Here is a 19,466-nt window from a genome sequence, read left to right as displayed (position 1 = left end):
TTTTTGATTGATATTATATTTTTTAAGTCAGATATAATTATACAAATTAAAGCTTGATTGGTTTGTTTTTGCTTCGGTTGTCCTTACCCGTTTTATCAAATGTTTGTTGCCTGGAGTTTACTATAAAACAATAAAGTTTTAATTTGATTAGGTGATTTCATGGATGTGGAGCTTGCATGATGCAAAGGTCATATCAATAAAAACAGAGTAAGGGCGACCCCTGCTGGTGGTTCTCTGCTACTGAGGCCAGGGGTATCACCTGTTAATTATAATTATTAGTCTGCAAATCTTTCTTTATTTCTTTCGGGAAGTCTTTTCTTCTTTCTATATCGCTCTTTTCTTTCTATGTGGTTTAGTTGTGCAATAATCTGCCCAAATCACATGTTTGGAAACAATCTACAGTTTGTACGTACATCTGCAGTGTAGTTTGTCTTTTCTGCGCCCAAATAAAATCAATATCCACATATTATATGGATGTTTGAGACACATTGTTAAATTATTGTGAGGGCATCCATTGAGTTCTAAATCTGTCCGGACTGAGAGGTTGGCTGGATTGGCGCACCGCTGCCTCTGTGGAGGAAACCTCTGCTCTCCGCAGTGTTGATAGGCTGGTTTCTTGTTGATGTTCTGTCAATCCCTAAGGGCTCCGTCAGTGTTGCTAAGCTAGCAGGCAGCGCTGCAGATCCATCCAGGAAGTCAACAAAGTGGCTTCTCAGCGTTAGCTACACTTTGATTTTCATTCGTCAACGTTAAAACAACGGCATGAGTTCTGCTGCCCCTCCGGTAAGATGCAAATCACAGAGCTGCGTATGACATGACACTGCATCACACATAAATATTAGCTTGCTAGCTGCTTTAGCTTTTGCGTCGCCATCGTTCTGTGTCAGCTAACTGTTAGCTGCCATGCTAACGGTGTTTGATGACAGCCCCCACTGTATCATAGACATAACAACATACTTAGCATTAGCTGGAGGTTAGCTTGTAATATGTTGGTTAGTATACATTCGCTGAGTTGACTGCGAATGAATGCATTTACCCTGACATAGGTTAACTAAAGGCTAAAAACTTTACAAACAAACAGTCATTTCGATTTGGAGAGTTTGAACGCGAAACTGCAGGTCAGCTAAAGTCACAATAAATGAAGGACATACAGATACATACACATGTTGTAGCTCATTCAGACTTTAAAAAAGTTAATCGTATTGGTAGATAGTATACATATGAGTTAAGGTTAAAGGCAATGAATACCAAATGTACAATGCACTAGTGTGTTGTTGAAAATGCAACTGGCAAAAGCCACACAGACAGACAGTGTATTTTAATGATTAAACTGCAAAGGCAATAGGTAACTATTAATAGGTAAAGCAACATTAGCGAAGTAAAGGTGCACATTTAAGAAAGGAACCACTGGATATGTACTCGATTCATTCCTTGGATAGTGGCATTGGCAACCTTACAAACAAAACATAGCAACTAAAGCAGTAATACAACTAGTATAGACACGAGAGGCAAAGTAAAAAGTCTGTCCAAAAGCTGTTTTTTAAAGTTATAAGAGAGAAGAGAAAAACCTCTTTATTAACCTTATTGAAAATGTGAAATGTTGTTTCTCAGTCACAAGAAAGAATGTCCATGTAACCCTCTATAGTCATTGTTTCTGCCTTACTGCTGATTGCAAAAAAACTATAGTTAAATCTTTGTTTACATGCATTTTAATGATGTGATTTGCTTGTTTTGTAGACTATTGGGGAGCTATTCCTCATCCTCAGTGAGATGGGGTTCTCAGAAGAACAGATTCAGGCAGCTGTTCAGGCGGGGCATTTTTCTGTGTCTGACGCAGCTGACTGGTAAGTTATCCCACCTCTTTTCTGAATTTACCATTCAGTAATTGCCAATATTGTTCTAATTAAATGAGCAGTCTTTTTTAGTGTGATCTTTCTATATCCCTACTATATGTTGACAGGCTCTTGCAGGGTCAGTATCCACGCCACAAATTGGTTAAGCATTCAGCACAGCCTGCTGAGACAGCATTTTCTGCTTTCAACCCACCAAAGGAGGCAGCAAGTACTTCCGAGACACCTACATCTCCTTCTGACAGCAGAGGTATGGAACAAAATGTGCTTATAAGGATAGAGGGTTCTGTATAACTTGCATCCACCATTACCAGTTTTGTGTTCAAAATGAACTTATCTTTGTTTTGACAGCGTCCCCTTCATTGGTGCTGAGACAATCACAGTCAGGCGCCCTGTCCCCTGACCCACTACCAGTCGAGTCCCGCATCAAACAGGATAAGAGTGACTTTGAGGAGCAGCAGAGACAACGTGTTGCTCAGGAGGCCAGAACAGAGAGAAGACAAAAAAAACAGGTCAGCAGGCTGAAAAAAAGAGTGCCGTTCTTATCACACAGAAAATGTTGTCTCCAAACTGTACTGTCAGGGCCAGAACATCTTACCCTGTGTGTGTTTGGTGTGCTAGGAGCGTGAGTTGGTGTTGAAGCGGATAGCTGAGGATCGGAGGAGCTTGCAGGAGAAGAAGCAGACCAGCCCCGCCACAGAGACGTCTCCTCCCACTGTACAAGCGCAGAAACTCGGAGGAGCGGTTCAAACTAATGTGGATAACAACTGCGTCCTCATGGTAAGGCCATGAATGTCTTTAACAAATGTGTATATATATGATGTAGATACAGTCAAATTACAGAACCTCTTGTCTTTTGCTACAGATTCGACTCCCATCCGGAGAGTCCATGCGTGAGCGCTTCCCAGCTGACGCTCCTCTCCGCAGCGTCGTGGAGCACATCGCCGGACGCCACCCCTCCCTAGCCTCCTTTTCTCTCCTCCAGGGTTTTCCACGGAAGCGATTCGGGGAGGCGGAGCTGGCTTGTTCACTGCACTCACTCGGCCTCACACCCAATGCTGCACTGTGTATTCAGACCACTCCTCCAGAGACACCTCAGGATCCACCGAGTCCTGCAGAACCTCTGTCATCACTGCCGTCTCCTTGCGATGCGTCTCCTCAGCCACATATCCCTGTCCTGGAGGGAGCGGGTGGGCGGGACCTTGTCCTACCTCCTCCGATCCCCAACCAGGTGTGGGAAGAGGCCATGAATTACGCAGGGATTCCTGGAGGTGGTCCACTGTCCGGGCCATCTCACTCCTGGGGTAAAAAAATCTCATAATCTCATCTCAAAATTTTGATTGACATTCAACATTCCAGATACTTCTAAAATAGCTCCTCACTTTGCAACTCTATAAGCTAAATTATATCACAATCAGCATGTCCAGCATTTTCTAATAGCTGTTCAGTCATACAGTAATATTCGTGGTTCTCTTCAACAGGCCGGGGCCACAAGTTGGTTGCTGGTGATGTGGAGGAAAATGCCGGCATTGAGGTGGATGAAGAACAAGGGGAAGAGGAAGAAGCTCTTGATATGCTTAATGGTACTACTTTCTGAGTCGAACACCTCATCCCTGCTTGACCTACATGTTGCTTGCTTCCCTTAATCCTCCTTGAACTTCTTGTGGCTTCAAGTTACTTCCGTTCAGTTAAGGGAGGACTAGACAATGTTATTAGTATTTAGAGTGTTAGAGTATTTTGAGTTGCAGCTTGGTGATCTTTCACAATTGTCACTTTTCCCTGTATGTTTACAGGAATGCCGCGGCTGCCTTTCTTTCCAGATAATAGGATTCGTGGAGAATTTGAGCCCAGGCACCTCTGGCCAGAGCAAGGCAATCGACTCAGGTGGGTGTCAAGACAATATGAGACCAATTTTACATAAGAACTTTAACCCATACAACTTTAAATGTTAACATAACATATTTTTATTGTTAATTCAAATACAGCTTGGAAATAAAAGAGAGTTGTGTTTGTGTGTTTCAGGGAGGCCCCACATGAGGATCCACCAGAGGCTGAGGATGCGGGAGGTCGGGAGGCTCCTGGAGCCGCAGGTCTGGCTGCAGTAGAGCGTCTTCAAAGAGCTGCGCAGCAAGAAGACCCCCGTGCCTCCCAGGGACAACCGTCACCCCCGAAAAAACCCTACAGGGCCCCTAGCGTGCCATCCCTGTGTGCCTTGGCCACACGCGCAACTGTCCATCTCATGACTGGTAAGAGACCATTTAGAATACTCACTTTTATGACTCATTTAGTTTCCAGAAAAGTCATTGTCAGCATTCTTGGCCCTTTGTATCTCCTCCCTACTACAGCTCCCAGCATGCAGTACAGCAGCAGTCTGGCATGCCTCACCCCGGAGCTAGCAGAGCTTCTGCTGAACCACATGTCCCGCGAGAGGCTCCTGCGTCCACGCACCCTGGAGCTCTTCTTCGGCTGCCCACTGCAAAAGTTTGTCCTAAACTGCTACCCTTACTCCACCAATGAGCTCCTGCGGCAGTTAAGGGCCTTCACAGCACTGAAGCATCTGAGTCTGGTCAACTCGCCTCTCATCACTGGTACAGAAATTCATCTCAGGATGACGTTTTAGGGATTCTTCAGCATTTTGTTTGCCAAATTATTTAAATGATCTAATTGTGTTCTTCCAGACTCTGGCCTGTCGATCCTGTCCAGCCTGGTTAAACTCCAGAACCTGAACCTGGCCTCTTGTAGCAAACTAACTGACTCCTGTCTGCAGCATATCACAGGTAAGGCTTTCTTCAAACTCTCCTGCGAACAAGGCTCAGAATGTTACCCGAGGACATGTAAAGGATTCAACAGATCCCAAATTAAACTGCTCCGTTTTAAGCACTTGTATTTAGCGCAGAATGAGTTTTGATTTGATGTGTTTTGCCACTTACTGACACAATTTCCTTCTTTCCTCTAGGTTTAAAGAGCCTGTACTTCCTGTCCCTGGACCAGACCAAAGTGACAGACGCTGGGATGGTACTTTATCTCAAGTCCGCTCCGTCCTGTCTCTCTCAGCTCAGCCTGAACCAGACGGCTGTGACTGAAGCCACACTGGGAGCCCTGCCCACCTGTGTGCCACACCTGCGTATGCTCAGCATCAAGCACACCAAGGTACCCTCAGCTCTGCTGGGCACATCCTGACTGGTAACTCACAGAAAAGCCGGTTTTTAACATTTTCTTTTTGTCTCTGCCAGGTCAGGGATGTGTCAGCTCTGGCAGAGATGTCCAGCTTGCAGACTCTCAACCTGGATGGGACAGGTGTGACAGAGAGCTCCCTGGAGCACCTCTCCTCCCACCCTGCTCTGTGTGCCCTCAGTTTGGCTGGAATCCCCGTAGCGGATGGTAATCACGCCCTGCAGATCATCTCAGGTACGTTAATGGAAAATAAGGCACATGGATGGACTCAAACAAGTCAATCAAACTCTAAAGAGAGGTTTCTACTTGCCTTCCAGGTCTGAAGTTGACCCAGCTGACTCTCCCTGGACGGCACTGCGTGACAGACAGCGGCTTAGCATTCCTCTCTAGACTGTCTGTGCTCATAGAACTGGACCTGACTGACTACACACAAGTCACAGACCAGGGAGTCAGCCAGCTCTCCACCATGAACAGGTCAATCCCACGCTGTTAAACACATGCGGACACTGTTTCGTCATGATTACAGAGAGATACTGACAGGAGTGTTGTGTACTTTGTGTAGGTTGAAGAAGCTGTCCCTGAGCAACACACAGGTGACAGATGCAGGGCTCCCCTCTCTGCGGGGCCTGCAGGAGCTGCAGGAGCTCTGTCTGGACCGGACAGCGGTCACCAGCAGAGGAGTGGCCCAACTCATCACCTTTCTGCCGCACCTCCAGGTGAGTCCACTGCATAAAACAGTATTGGGAAAATGTGTTCAACCAGACTCAGAAAGGGGATGTATATGTGTATATACACATTTTACAGTTTTTTCTCTTGTGATTTTAGGTGTTGGGTCTAGCCAGTACGCAGGTGGGAGACACGGTGGTGAGGAGAGGTCTGATTCGCTGCAATCAGCTCGTGAAACTTAATCTGAGCCGCACGCGGATCACAGACCACGGTAAGGTCAAACTCCAAAGGCACTCGCCCGCAACTGATAACTGCTTTTTTCTCTTGAGTCGTTGAACCATGTCCTTACGTTACCTTTTGTCCTCAGGTCTGAAGTTCTTGAAACACATGCATCTGGCTCAGGTGAACCTGGATGGCACCGGAGTGAGTCTGATGGGCATTGCGAGCCTCCTCTCTTTCACTAACATCAGCAGCATCCGGGCCAGCAACACTCGCATCATCCCTCATGATGAGGTGTCCGACGAGGAGTGGGAAGGCCAGTGAGCATCCATATCCTCAAATGGTCCATGCATACTGTACCCCGAGGAGGCGTCAGACTGCTGCCATCCCCTTTTAGCCCCCGAAACAAGCTGCCATCGGGACCCTCCGAAAAACAGCATAAGCGAAAACACTCCTACGTATTTGCACTGTTTCAACTGCGGCTAGTGCCACTAATCTGATCATCAACGCACGCTACAAAGTTGAAACCTGAAGCCGGAGTCTTGTCTTTTCTTAATTAGTAAAACGCCAATACTAGCGTTTACATATGTAACATCAATCTGCATCTTTTTGCCTACACTGCAGCCCTTTGTCTCTGGAAGAACTCCACCTGACAAGTGATAAAGCTTTACATGCAGCCCTTTAGAGCTCTGTGTCAGTCCTGGAAGGCACTTTTTAGGATGACCGGAGACAACATAGTAAATGTAATCCAGCATGTATTTCCAGACCATGACTAACAGCCTCATATATTCATATTTCAGTGAAACCTAAATAATAAGTCAATAGAGACATTTGTTTTGAAGAATGTGAAGGCAGATTAGTCAAGCTATCGAATGTTGAGCTGTATTCATTTCATGTTGGATCTATAAGGATACACTTCCAACTGAGGTTCACCTCGTTTATTAGAATTAGGTCCAAATGTTATTTATTTGCTGATGGAACATTTGACAGTATTAACTGCGGAGTACATATACTGTACAGCAAAGTGATGTCATTGTCAGAGATAATAAGGGATAAGTTACCTCAGCTGAAGGCAAAGGATATCAGATCCTCTACTAGAAGCTTTGGATTGGCTTTATACTAAACAAATGCCACTTTGAGCATGTGGCAAAATATTGTTGCCACCATGATACAAATATTTGCGCAGTTTCTTATTGGTACACACTTAACTATAGTTAATAGCTGCCAATGTCTAGATCTATTACCATAAATGATTCATCTAGGTAGGAAATGGTTGTATTTGTTTTATTTTTAAACAACAAATGTTGGAGTCGGTATGTTATATACACTTCCTGTTCAAATAGACAAGTGTGATACAGTATTTCAAAAACACATTTTTCTTCTCCTCTCTGAAATGAGAAACTGACCATATTGTCGTCGTGTTGGCGGCAATCGAGCCATACCTCTGCGTTACATGATCCCATTCTTATTTGACATGCACACAGCTTGACTGTAAGAGTGTATAATGACAGTGTCATCACCTGTATTGATGTTTACAAACCAGAGGTCCCCTAAAACTCTGAAAATGCATCCAAATAATGCATTCGATTCATTAAAGTTTAAAAAGGGCAGATTAATCTCTTATCAGTGTTCGTTTTGCCAATATTTTTTGGACAGCCCAGACATTTCCAGTGACATGAAGGACGGGGTCAGCAGTGTACCGTGGAGTCTATGCAGCCAGAATCCAAAGCAACTTCTTTTAATCACTTCTATCAAGTTCTGTCCTATGTTTACAGAGATGTAAAATAGTTTATTTTCCCGAAAGGCTTTTGATTTTTGGATACGAGCACTGTATCCATTATGTGTAATAAAAATATTATCTGAAGCTGAATATACTGTTTTTATGTTCCGTTTATTCAGACAAACCTTTATTGCATTACATCGTTAAATAAGGCCGAACTGCTCTTTTACACAGGGGAAAAAAAAAAAAGTAACTTTTAAATATCATTAGATATGACCTAAAAAGCTGCTGCATACAAGTTGGGATAAAACAGAACATTCGGAAAAATAAAACTTTTCTATGAAGACAGCACAATGGAATGCATTCCAAAATGCACCGAGATGCTTCAGGTGAATCAGCCAATCAGAGTGCAGTGGGATGGGGAAGGTGGTTGGACCGAGATGGAATTACAGTACAACATGTACAAGAGACATGTCCAATAAGATGCATAAGAGATAGTTTCAGTTCTAGTTTATGACATTTGCTTCCAATGTAAACCCTGCTCATTCCTTCAGGAGCTGGCAGGTTAATCCATGATGAGATAAAAGGAGTGGCTCTGAGGGACCTTTCTTTAGATGTCATGCGCTGATTTGTCGATCTTCTTTTTCAAGTGCTCCTTGTAGGCCAGGATGTCCCTATTCCACTTTGTGATTTTTTGGTGCTCACACACCCAGATCTCTTTAGCCACCTGAAGAAAGATAAAAAAAAAACACACATTTCAAAATGGTGCTCGCCACAACCGGTTCAACTCAAAACTTTTGGTCGTCAGGGCCGTGTCCAATAAAAACGATAAATATTTACCTGCTGAATTAGCCTGAAGTCGTGGCTAACTAGCATCATGCCGCCGTCAAACTCGTTGATGGCTTCTGCCAACGCGTCGATCGTCTCGATATCCAAGTGATTGGTGGGCTCGTCAAGGAACAGCATGTGAGGGGTCTGCCAGGCCAGCCAGGCAAAACACACCCGGCACTTCTGACCATCTGACAAGTTCCTGATCGGACTGACCTGGAAAATAATGCACGTGGAAATTAAGAGACCGAATGATAAAAATACATTGGGAACTTTCCCGGTTTGTAACATCTGGACGGATATCCCAGTCCTACCTGCTGTTTGCCCTGTCAGCCCGTAGCGACCAATGATCTTCCTCATCTCCTCTTTCTCTTTGATACCAGGGTAACATTTCATCATGTACTCCAAAGGAGACAGGTCCAGCTCCAGCTGCTCTGTCAGATGCTGGAATAGAATACATGGAGGACATTCAGTTTCAAGGGGAAATACACTTTCTATAGTAGGTTTTTCCCAGGGATAACATAGCATGAATCAAACGGATCACCGTCATGTTCTGTTTTTTTTTTTAAAGGGGTTTTGACCGCCTTATTGACACGTGCACAAGTATTGAGGTGCCGTTGAAAGACTCAGTGTTATACCTGGTGATATCTGCCAATCTTCACGTGAGAATTTTTACGGATCATGCCATCGGTGGGAAGTAGCTATGAAAAGAAGGAAAATGAACGTCAATACTCTGTCAAACTGAAGGTTGTGGTGAGTAAATATGAAAAGTAATACTGTACGCACCTCTCCCATCAGCAGCTTCAGCAGTGTAGACTTTCCTGCTCCATTGGGCCCCACGAGAGCCACTCGTGTATCCAAGTCAATACCAAACTCCAGGTTTGTGTATATGTGCGGCTATAGGAAACATTAAATGACGAGTGAGACTGAAGTATGTAGAGGGTCAGCGAGACAGATTTACCCCCTCAAATGTGGTTACACTTTTCAAAACTGGACTGTATTGTGTCTTTCCCCACAGTCACTAAACCCAACTTAGACATGTAATGAAAGCACCAATAGTTAACGGTACAAGAAAAACATACAGGTCTCTATACATCACATAGGTTGTTGCAAAGGGCATAAGATAAGACTATAAACTACTTTGTGCTTGCCTTAAAATAATAATAGGATGTGCTGATCAATTCTATCGGTGATAACTGTAGTCATTTTATTTTAACAGGATGAAATAGTCAGGGTTTACAACTTTTAAATAGATATTAACTGTACTTACTGCATCGTCACTGTATTTGAAGCTCACATTCTGAACCATGATAACAGGAGGAGGAATCTTCCCACAGGGAGGAAAAACGAATGACAGAGTCTGTGGGAGATAGAGGCAGGTGTCAGTGCCACAGTATACATGTGCCACTGGCCACACAGTACGTCACACGGTCCAAAGTCTGGAAACCACAAGTCATCATGACCGTACCTTGTCATTCACAACTTTTTCAGTCAAGCCTGAGGCCACCATCTTCTGCAGCGTCTTCTCTTTGCTCTGAGCCTGTCGAGCAAGCTTTGCAGAGCCGTGACCAAACCTGGCAATGTAATTCTAGGAGAGAGGGGTGTAAAAAGAACAATGAATACAGGTATTGATTGGGCAAATGACTATTAGTCAATTTCCTGTCACAGAAACCGTAAGGATGCATGTTATGAAAGAATGTACTGCAAGAATTTACTAAATCTTGTCCAAAAGGCAACCACTGATGTGTTTGCTTGCTGGAAATTCGTGTTTGGTCCTTCAAACAATGCATCTGTGCAGTGAAAATATCCCACCACATGGTGTCTCTCATTTACCTTCATGTGTGTGATCTGGTCCTGTTCCCAGTTGAAGCGCTTCATCTGGTGCTCTTCCAGCTCCTCTCTGGTCTTGATATACTGGTCATAGTTACCCTTTAAGCCAAAAATAGATTTGCATGGTCATCATACAGTGCGGCACACAGACACATAATTAGTTACGGCCTTGCCCCAGTTTGCTATTTATAGATTCCCCATTCAAGATTCTTTTAAGGTTGTGCCAAGGGATGCTCCTGCTGTGATTTTATTTTTAGGAGCCAGTGGTCTCAGACCGCCGTTCTTACCGTGTAGTTCTTCAGCTTTTTCAAGTGCAGGTTGATTATGTTTGTGCACACACCGTTCAGGAAGTCTTGGGAGTGTGAGACAAGCACAAGGATTCGCTTGAACCTGACAAGAAGAAGCAGGATGAGCAATACATTTTGACTGTTAGGACAGATGTAAAAAAGGGATGGAGTAGGGTGTGGACTTACGAACTGAGCTCCTCCTCCAACCACACACAAGCGTCCAGATCCAAGTGGTTGGTGGGCTCATCCAGCAACAGCATGAATGGTTTGATGAACAGGGCTCTGCACAAATATAGGAGAGACATTACAATGTGAAACTTGTTTTATAAACATGTAGTATTGTACAAATTCAACAGTAAAATCCTCTGAATTCAAATGTATGCAGATACAGGAAGGCGCTATCACACGGGGTCACTGAATGGGTTAATATTGAGCACTTATTCTATACCTGGCCAGAGCAACTCGCATCCTCCATCCTCCGCTGAAGTCCTTCAGTTGCTTCTGCTGCATTTCAGGTGTGAAACCCAAACCGTGGAGGATCCGAGACGCCCGCACCTCTGCCTTGGCTGCGTCCAACTCCTCGAGACGCTCGTACAGCTCCATCAGCTTCTCACACTCGGCTATACAAGGGGGGGGAGAAAGGAAATGTAATCTAAATCAATAAAGCTTAAGAACCATTATACGTGATGAATGCCATTTTCCTTGTCTTTGCTTCAAGTTAAGTTGACTCAAACTAGGATGTGTCTTAAAATATCCCAGCATTCTGTTTGTTGTTTCTCCACTGTTTTTGCCTCTGGTAATACATTTCCCCTCTCAAGTCATTGATTTGTACATCATATGTAACTCACAGTCCTCAGAGGCAAGTCTCTCTGCCTCCTTCTCCAGCATAATCCTCTGTTCATCCACCTCCATGACGCAGTACAGAGCAGTCTTTTCGCTGGGGGCCATCTCCCGGGTCAAGTGGTAAATATCGATGTGCTCTGGAATGGGGATCTCACGAGCCCCAATGGCAGACAGCAACATGGATTTTCCTGGCAGATAAAAGTACATAGATCATTTAATTTTGCCCGACAAAGTATAAGACTTGTAAAAAATATTCTGAGCATCAGTCACCCGCCTTGTACAATGGGTAAATGCTGTAAATCAGTAGTTTCAATGTCCAAGTGCCTAAAACAGCCAAATTGACACCAGGCACTGGAAATGTACAAGCTACTTAACAATACTGAAGAGACATTTTACCTGTGCCATTCAGGCCAATGAGTCCATAGCGTCTGCCTGAGTTGAGCTCCAAGCTGGTGTCTGAAAGCAGTTCTTGACCATGGAAGGTGAGCGACAGGCTGCTAACGTGGACATCAGTGCTGTTGGGGTGTGACGACAGAACACCTGTCACAGCCCGCGCCTCGGTCTTTGCCAGTTCAAATTCATCCAGCTCCTTTGTTAAACTGGCAATCCCTATAAAAAAAAAGAAAATCCTGGTCATCAGTTTCCAATTTCTCAAGCTACTATTTGACATAAATCGTAGTATATTAACAAGCCGTATATGAAGGTGAAGATGTAGTACATTACAACTTATAGCATTATTCAAAGAGAAGTCCTCCTCTCACCATTGCTCTGTGCTCCATTAGACTGGGTCTCTGGTTGATCACCATCCTCTAGTCCATCAGTTTTCTTGGTACGCCCGCGACCTTTGGCAGCCTCCTTCTTCTTCGCTGCCTTCTTCTTGGCTAAGTCGGATGGCATGGTTGTGAAAGCCTATTCAACATCAGAAAATAAAAAGAAGACAAAGATCAACAGCCATTTTATTTTAATATCGCTTATCATATGTATACCATACCACGATTCTGTGTTGTTTGGTAATTGCTAAATATTGTGAATACTTTGAGTACATCTTACTGGTATAATGAGATTACACAACTGGGTGGCTAATGGATTACGGAAAGTGGCCTAGAACAATCGCCGGTGATGTAGCGTCACAAAAATGCCGGTAATGAAACTCAACAGTGTAACTTCAAATTACAAAGGATTCTATCAAAGATTAACGTCATTATATGTCCGATATGATTAAAGGTAAAGTATAAAGACCGTTTATGGTAGTGACAATGCTAACCACGACCGCATTTCGCTTCCTTCCAGTACCACCTGCTTGCACGTTGGGCTCTTCACAGTAAAAAGCCTGGTAGCCATACTGTTAGAAGCTAACGGTAGCTGATGCTCTTAGAAATACCGGTAGATTTTTTCAGGTCCAAGTAAAATAATCTACGGAAATGTTGAAACAGATGTGTAAGCACATAAAGACAGGGCGTCATATATAGGAAAGAGATAATTATGAAACTAGCCGTTTACGACTTAAACGGTGTGTTCTCTAGCTAAGCTAACAACGGCAGCTAACTACAGCTGACAGGCCTGTGAAGCTAAAGCTAACTTCCCGCAAGGCCCAACTAGCTGAATGCGGCTAATTCGGCGGATTTTTTTGTTTCTCAATCCTATTCTTTATTTTGTCTTTAACCAGTTGACGTTGCCTATTCGAATCGTTATTGTCATACAGCGTAAATATATATCTTACCTAGAAAATGAATTACTGGTCTCTGGAGCACACCGATGTCTCGTGTCCACTTTTGCCGGGTGGATGTAGAACCGCCAGACAGTCCATATATGGTCAAAGAGGGCGGTGAGAATGGATGTTACCTCCCCTTCTCGTGGGACTGCAGTAAAATGTTCCTTTTCGGTCCAAAATTAGTCACAGGCTTTATTTCTCAATCGGAACAATAATGTTATCATTTTGTTATGACTTACTAGACATCGACTAAGTTATAGCTCATACACCTGGGAATAAAACGAATGCTGGTGTGATGGATATATGCTCATCTTAACGTGGTGTATCCGAACCGATAAGGTTTATACATGTACCGTTATCGCATCATAACAAATACCCATATCTTCACACATCTTTAATGTAATTATACACCATATACATACGATACTCTCTTGGTGTGGTGTTGGGAACTCTGTAATAAGCAATCCTTATCGCAAAAACAGGTCCCTTCAGTCATAGGTGATGCTGCAGCAGCATAGGCTATCAGTGATGATGAGGGTAAACCCATACGTGCGAGAGACGTTATTCCACTCTGTGTGTGTGGCAGTCAATTTTTGAGGAAGTCAAGCAACTTCAGGAAATCGACGATATATGGACGACTATGCCTGGAGGATTTTTACCTGTATCAACGATGAATAATGGGATCTAAAGTCTTCAAGTCAGTCTTCGTGGACAGGATCGAGGAGCGACATACCGGGACTAAAACAAGATGCTAGCTTCTTTGCTAGCTTGCTCTTTGATGTTTGTTTCTCCGACCTAACGTTACTGTTGAGGTTATGATTTCTGGAACAACATTGACTATTTTCAAGTCCTCTTTCTTCGATTTTCTATTATTTACCGTAACTCAAACGGCCAACTCTACCAGGTGTTATTGAGCGTATTGCTAACGGTACATTACTTAGCTGACTTTAGGTAGCTGTTGGAGTTAACCTTAGCGAGAATGAGTTAAGCTAATTACCACAACGTTAGCTCAAAAGTCACGGATTTCCCAGAGTAACGCTACACAGTTTACATGGCAGTGACATAAACGGCTTGGTTTGTTGTAACGCAAGAGTTACGTCGCAATACATGTGTTAATAGAGTTGCAGTTATTTGTTCTGACGAAAGAACAAAACCGCCACCTTCACATTAAAAATGAATTGATCTGCAACCATGATAAAACGTATTTCTTTCACACATGGAAAATAAGTAGTTTATTACGAGGTTATTAGGTTCAAACATAATGCTTTTTATATAAACGACTACCTCAGCTGGGACTGAAGAAAGAGCTACTATGTGACATTTGAGGCACTTTTTTGTACGTGTCAATAAATCAGTTTCTCCTAACTTAGGTCCTTTAATGGTTAACATGTCTTCCATTAGGGCAGGAGAGTTGACACATCTGTAAGTCGTTTTGAGTTTTCCAGAACAACCTCATCAAGTGTAGCTCATAACTACCAGATATGCGTCTTTCCTCCGTTTTGGCCTTGTTCAGGCCTGCTTTACCCCTTATCCTCGGGCTGTCTCTAGGATGTAGTTTGAGCCTTTTAATGGTGTCCTGGACACAAGGGGATACCGATGACTCCTGTGGAGATGAACTGGGGAATGGGAGGCTTTTTAGGGGCAGAGGAGATGCACAGAGAGACTCGAGAGATGGTGCTGGAGAGGAAGATTTCCAGCCACGTATCGTTCCATATCACAAAGATCCAAACAAGCCACACAAGAAAGTCCTCAGGTTAGTGTTACAGTTGTGCCTTTGTTATGTTCCCATATAAAAACAAAATCAACAATCAACAATATCAAATGTAGATGATATAAAGAATTGAATAGTTCGTTTCAATGGTGTAGAATGGCTTTCTACAACATAGGCTACATAGTAACTACTTTTGCAGCCATTTGCTATGATCACACATTTTAAGACATTTTGATAAAGAAGCAACACATCACATGATTATATCCTACCACGCTGTTTCAAAACACTCTGTCCTTAATTTAATAGGCTTACACTGAATTATCCCCTGCAATAATTTAAACGCACTGATGGGATAGGGATAGATTATAGATTAGATCAGGGAAATGACTACAAACAGACTTTGTACAGTAGGTCATATTTGGAGATTGGACATTTTGATCAATCATACAACATTTTAAATGTTGTGTTACAATTTGTATAAGTCTGTTGAAACCATTTTTTGTGTGTGATGTAAAGATGTGGACTGTAATGAGATATTATGGGCTTTATTGTGTTTGTGATATGGTTGTATATTCATTTTTTCACTGTGTTTATGTCCCCTCTCCAGAACTCGTTATATCCACACTGAACTGGGCATCAGAGAGCGGCTGCTGGTGGGGGTTCTAACCTCCCGGGCTACCCTCAACACGCTGGCCGTGGCAGTGAATCGCACGATTGCTCACCACTTCCATCGCACCTTTTTCTTTACAGGCCTGCGTAGCCCTAAGTTGCCTCATGGCATGACTGTGGTTGCCCACGGTGACGACCGCCCAGTTTGGCTGATGTACGAGACAGTGCGTCACCTCCATCAACACTACGGCTCTGACTACGACTGGTTCCTCCTAGCCCAGGATGACACCTACATGCAAGCGAATCGTCTGTTGGAGCTGGTGGGCCACCTCAGTGCAGGTCAGGACCTGTATATGGGCAGGGCGGAGGAGTTTATAGGTGGAGAAGAGAAGGCACGCTATTGCCATGGTGGTTATGGCTACCTGCTGTCCCGCAGTCTGCTAGCCCGTCTGCAGCCGCACCTCGACACCTGCCGCAATGACATCCTCAGTGTGAGACCTGATGAGTGGCTGGGACGCTGCATTATTGATTACCTGGGTCTCAGTTGTGTGGAGGTTCACCAGGTACAGACAAATACATGGACATAAATATAAATGTGCTTCAAAAGAGAGTAGTTTTGCAAATTAAAGGCACACTTTTTATTTGCATATTATCTAACATTTCTTTCCTGTCGATTTTTGTGTGGCTTACAGGAGATGACTTATCGGTACTTTGAGCTCGGGAAAAATGCAGATCCAGAGCGCGAAGATAGCATACAGTTTAAAAATGCCTTCACAGTCCATCCTATATCGGAACCAAACCTCATGTACCGCTTACACAAACGCTTCAGTCAGATTGAGCTGGAAAGGACTTACCAACAGATTCAACAGTTGCAGGTTTGTATTATTCAACACTGCTTTTATATTTTATCCGATGATACACTATCAGTTGCATTGGCGATGAGTTCGGTGTGAAAGTATAATGTTTATTCTCATCTCCACCACACCCAGATTTTCTTGGCTAAGCCGTAAATTCCTGATGCGTGCAATACTTAAACGTGTCTGAAAGCCAAGACATGGCATTGAAGTTTTTTGCTAGGGCATGAAGTGTTACATTCAAGTGTCATCATCCTGTGTATATGATCTGCCTGAGAAGCATTACTATGTGATTAAAGTAGCTGCTAATGATAGTTCCTTTGCTCTGTGTTGACTTAACTTTAAATACACCACAGAGCAATCGCACATGTCATAAATGCAAATGTTTACACACTAGACAGTGTGATCCGTCTTTGCTTTGATTTGAATTTTGACAGATTTTTTTGTGTGTACTCATCAGGTACAGATCAACAACCTGAGTGATTTGACGCCAGAGGGTAAAGCTGGAGTCACGTGGCCTATTGGAATCAACGCTCCCTTCAAACCAAGAACCCGTTTTGAAGTTATAAACTGGGAGTACTTTACTGAAGAGCATATTTACTCGTGCATTGACAGCTCCCCAAAGTGTGAGATGAGAGGGGCTGACCGTGCGGACGTAAACGCAGTTCTGGAAATAGCGGTGGAGCGTCTGAATGAACGCTACCAGCCCCAGCTACGCTTCCGAAAGCGGCGCCTACTTAACGGTTACCGGCGATTTGATCCCACGCGTGGAATGGAGTATGTGCTGGACCTTGCGCTCGAGGCCTACACCCAGAAAGGTCACAGTCAAGTCATTGCCAAACGGGTTAACTTGTTGCGCCCTTTAAGCGCGGTTGAGATCATCCCCATGCCCTATGTGACGGAGGCCACCCGGGTGCAGGTCATCCTCCCTGTCACCGCCCAGGATCAGGACTTTGTCGGTAACTTCCTCGACATGTACGTGATGAACACTTTGGACACCCATGACAATGTTCTCCTCACGTTCCTGTTCATCTACGACCCTTTTGATGCTCAGAGAGTCAGCCAGACAGATGTGTTTGCTGGCATCAAGGCCATGATCGGGGAGGTGGAGAAGCGTTACGGTGACGCGAAGATCCCTTGGATCAGCGTAAAGACGGAGGTGCCCTCACAGGTGAAGCTGATGGACATCATCTCCAAGAAGCACCCAGTGGACACGCTGTTTTTCCTTGCCAGTGTGTGGACCGAGGTCAACGCCGACTTCCTGAACCGCTGCAGAATGAACGCTATCAGCAACTGGCAGGTCTTCTTCCCCATCCACTTCCAGGAGTATAGTCCCGCCGTGATGTACCGCGACCAGCAGCCCTCAGCGGCCTCCTCCTCTTTCGCCTCTGAGTCGCTGCGAGACGGACACTTTGACCGGCAAGTCTTTGACGAGGCTTGCTTTTACAACGCGGACTACATGACCGCGAGGACCAAGATGGCAGCTGACATCTTGGACAACGAGGAGCTGCTGGAAAGCATGGACGTGTACGACATATTCGTCCGTTACTCGGGCCTACATGTGTTCAGGGCCGTAGAGCCGGCGCTGATCCAGAAATACGTGCGACGAGCGTGCAACCCACGATTCAGCGAGGACATCTACCACCGCTGTGTCCTCAGCAACCTGGAGGGCCTGGGCTCCCGCTCACATCTAGCTATGGCTCTTTTTGAACAAGAGCAAGCCAACAGCACCTAAGAGACATGTTGGGTCACCTTAAAAATACTGCCTTGACTAAAGGATACTCACGCAGAATAATGTGAATAATAATATGGAACTTAGGGATCCATATACTGTAATTCACGCCGTACGAAAGATGTTAAAGAAAAGCATCTTGAACACTTGAACAGAGCGGTGATGTGTCAGTTCCTACAAAATCTCTCTCCTCCTTACTTCTGACGTAGGAGTCAATAACTCTGACTGTGACTCGTGTTTAGACGAACTATGAGTCATGGAGCCGTCCGAACGTGGACTACGGTCATTTGTAAACCTGCCATTGATGTATTCTTACAGGAGCTGAGCGAACATATTTATACTCTAATTCTATGAGGTTGTGTCTTGACAACAAACGAACAAAGGCCTTCTTTGTTGATGAAAAACCGTGAGCCATAAGTCTTCCTTATTTGAAGATGTTAAAAATGATACTGGAAACAAGTTGAAGCCGTTGGCTGCCTTTTCTTTTTCTTTTTCTAAGAGGTATTAAAGAGTGATATTTACGCTCAAGAGTTGTTTCTTCATTCATAGTTTGTGTGTTTCAGTCTCATCAGCAAAGAAGGGAACAGTTTGTCAGAGCATGCTAGAACAGTTACTTAGTAGAGATGGTGATGGCGTGCTCATATTACATTTATCCAATGTAGTCTTTCCGGATGCTTAAAAGCTACACTGCAGTGCCTGAAGGCAGTGAACAGTTTGTTCCAAGCAGCCTGCCCCGCCTCGTCTCCCCACATTAAGTCAGTAAATCTCCACCCCGGCCCGGGCCTCCCTGGATTTGGGCAAGTATTCTTTACACATGTCTTTGGGGAGAGAAGTGAACCCAGCGCCCAGAGGGAGGGTTGTGTCTCCCATGCCAAGGTCCTCTGTGGTGTGGGTGGTTAACCCTCTGAGGTTGAAAAGGCTGAATGACTTACTTCACACTCCCTCCTCATCTCTAAAGAGGGGAGACGATCGCACCCTAAACCTCCCCCCCCCCCCCACCCGCACAACTTCTCCATGTGAGGTTTGTCGGGAGAATAGTGTAGCAGCAGAATGAAAGAGGTTCTTTCTGAGGTGGGAAGGGAGCAGCAGTCAGCGTTACACTGCCGCTGCACTGTGCCGTGGAAAGGGCCTCCACCTGCTTCCTCGCAGTGAGGTCAGTGAACAATAAATAGCCTGTCTGCCACCTTCTGAGCAACGGCAGCTCAGGCAGGAACATTTAACCCACTAATGATCCCGCGCACAGAAACAACACTTTATCAGTATGAGAGCGTTCTTTTAGTGGGGGGTTCATTTAGAAGGGCTGCACCATTTTGACATTATTACATGCTGTATATTTAGATCGCAGCTAATTGCATTGATTTGGAAAATGGAAGAAACCCTTATGATGTTATAAAAAGAGAGGAGGTTTTCTGTATTGGAAACAAAATACAGT

At 44.3% G+C, this 19,466-nt stretch overlaps 3 protein-coding genes across 4 annotated transcripts; 2 read left to right on the top strand and 1 right to left on the bottom strand.

The window, feature by feature from the left end:
• The first annotated feature begins 629 nt into the window (after positions 1–629).
• si:ch73-173p19.1 (uncharacterized) lies at positions 630–7,779 on the top strand. Its single transcript, XM_063912120.1, has 17 exons — positions 630–783; positions 1,738–1,844; positions 1,961–2,100; positions 2,202–2,362; positions 2,472–2,630; positions 2,716–3,154; positions 3,332–3,433; positions 3,644–3,734; positions 3,873–4,096; positions 4,196–4,438; positions 4,529–4,627; positions 4,807–5,000; positions 5,084–5,258; positions 5,342–5,498; positions 5,587–5,740; positions 5,850–5,961; positions 6,058–7,779. Exons 1-17 carry the CDS (start codon positions 763–765, stop codon positions 6,231–6,233), a joined length of 2,754 nt encoding a protein of 917 aa, XP_063768190.1. The 5' UTR covers positions 630–762; the 3' UTR covers positions 6,234–7,779.
• On the bottom strand, positions 7,178–13,292 carry abcf2b (ATP-binding cassette, sub-family F (GCN20), member 2b). 2 transcript variants are annotated; one of them, XR_010168313.1, is made up of 15 exons: positions 13,138–13,292; positions 12,179–12,326; positions 11,814–12,026; positions 11,423–11,605; positions 11,023–11,194; positions 10,761–10,856; positions 10,575–10,677; positions 10,291–10,386; positions 9,926–10,045; positions 9,728–9,817; positions 9,244–9,354; positions 9,096–9,158; positions 8,772–8,901; positions 8,470–8,673; positions 7,178–8,356 (listed from the first exon to the last, which is right to left on the bottom strand). XR_010168313.1 is itself a non-coding variant. In XM_063912123.1 (15 exons), exons 2-15 carry the CDS (start codon positions 12,312–12,314, stop codon positions 8,240–8,242), a joined length of 1,830 nt encoding a protein of 609 aa, XP_063768193.1. In that variant the 5' UTR covers positions 12,315–12,326; positions 13,138–13,292; the 3' UTR covers positions 7,178–8,239. The 2 variants fall into 2 exon arrangements, 1 of the variants encoding a protein (XP_063768193.1); XM_063912123.1 differs by having other exon boundaries at positions 8,776–8,901.
• On the top strand, positions 12,419–18,562 carry chpf2 (chondroitin polymerizing factor 2). Its single transcript, XM_063912121.1, has 4 exons — positions 12,419–14,881; positions 15,447–16,011; positions 16,141–16,323; positions 16,763–18,562. Exons 1-4 carry the CDS (start codon positions 14,610–14,612, stop codon positions 18,035–18,037), a joined length of 2,295 nt encoding a protein of 764 aa, XP_063768191.1. The 5' UTR covers positions 12,419–14,609; the 3' UTR covers positions 18,038–18,562.
• The last annotated feature ends 904 nt before the right edge of the window (positions 18,563–19,466 follow it).

Source organism: Eleginops maclovinus, chromosome 21 (assembly GCF_036324505.1).
Source record: "Eleginops maclovinus isolate JMC-PN-2008 ecotype Puerto Natales chromosome 21, JC_Emac_rtc_rv5, whole genome shotgun sequence".
NCBI lineage: Eukaryota > Metazoa > Chordata > Actinopteri > Perciformes > Eleginopidae > Eleginops > Eleginops maclovinus.
The sequence above is the reverse complement of the archived record's forward strand: the minus strand, read 5'-3'. Positions and strand labels throughout refer to the sequence as shown.

Coding starts and splice junctions, on each gene's coding strand:
- si:ch73-173p19.1 (XM_063912120.1), top strand. CDS start 763: ATGAGTTCTGCTGCCCCTCCG. Junction 784..1,737: donor TGAGTTCTGCTGCCCCTCCG/GTAAGATGCAAA, acceptor CTTGTTTTGTAG/ACTATTGGGGAGCTATTCCT. Junction 4,628..4,806: donor CTGTCTGCAGCATATCACAG/GTAAGGCTTTCT, acceptor TCTTTCCTCTAG/GTTTAAAGAGCCTGTACTTC.
- abcf2b (XM_063912123.1), bottom strand. CDS start 12,314: ATGCCATCCGACTTAGCCAAGAAGAAGGCAGCGAAGAAGAAGGAGGCT. Junction 12,027..12,178: donor TAATGGAGCACAGAGCAATG/GTGAGAGGAGGA, acceptor TTTTTTTTATAG/GGATTGCCAGTTTAACAAAG. Junction 10,678..10,760: donor TTGGAGGAGGAGCTCAGTTC/GTAAGTCCACAC, acceptor TCTTCTTGTCAG/GTTCAAGCGAATCCTTGTGC.
- chpf2 (XM_063912121.1), top strand. CDS start 14,610: ATGCGTCTTTCCTCCGTTTTGGCCTTGTTCAGGCCTGCTTTACCCCTT. Junction 14,882..15,446: donor CCACACAAGAAAGTCCTCAG/GTTAGTGTTACA, acceptor TCCCCTCTCCAG/AACTCGTTATATCCACACTG. Junction 16,324..16,762: donor AACAGATTCAACAGTTGCAG/GTTTGTATTATT, acceptor TGTACTCATCAG/GTACAGATCAACAACCTGAG.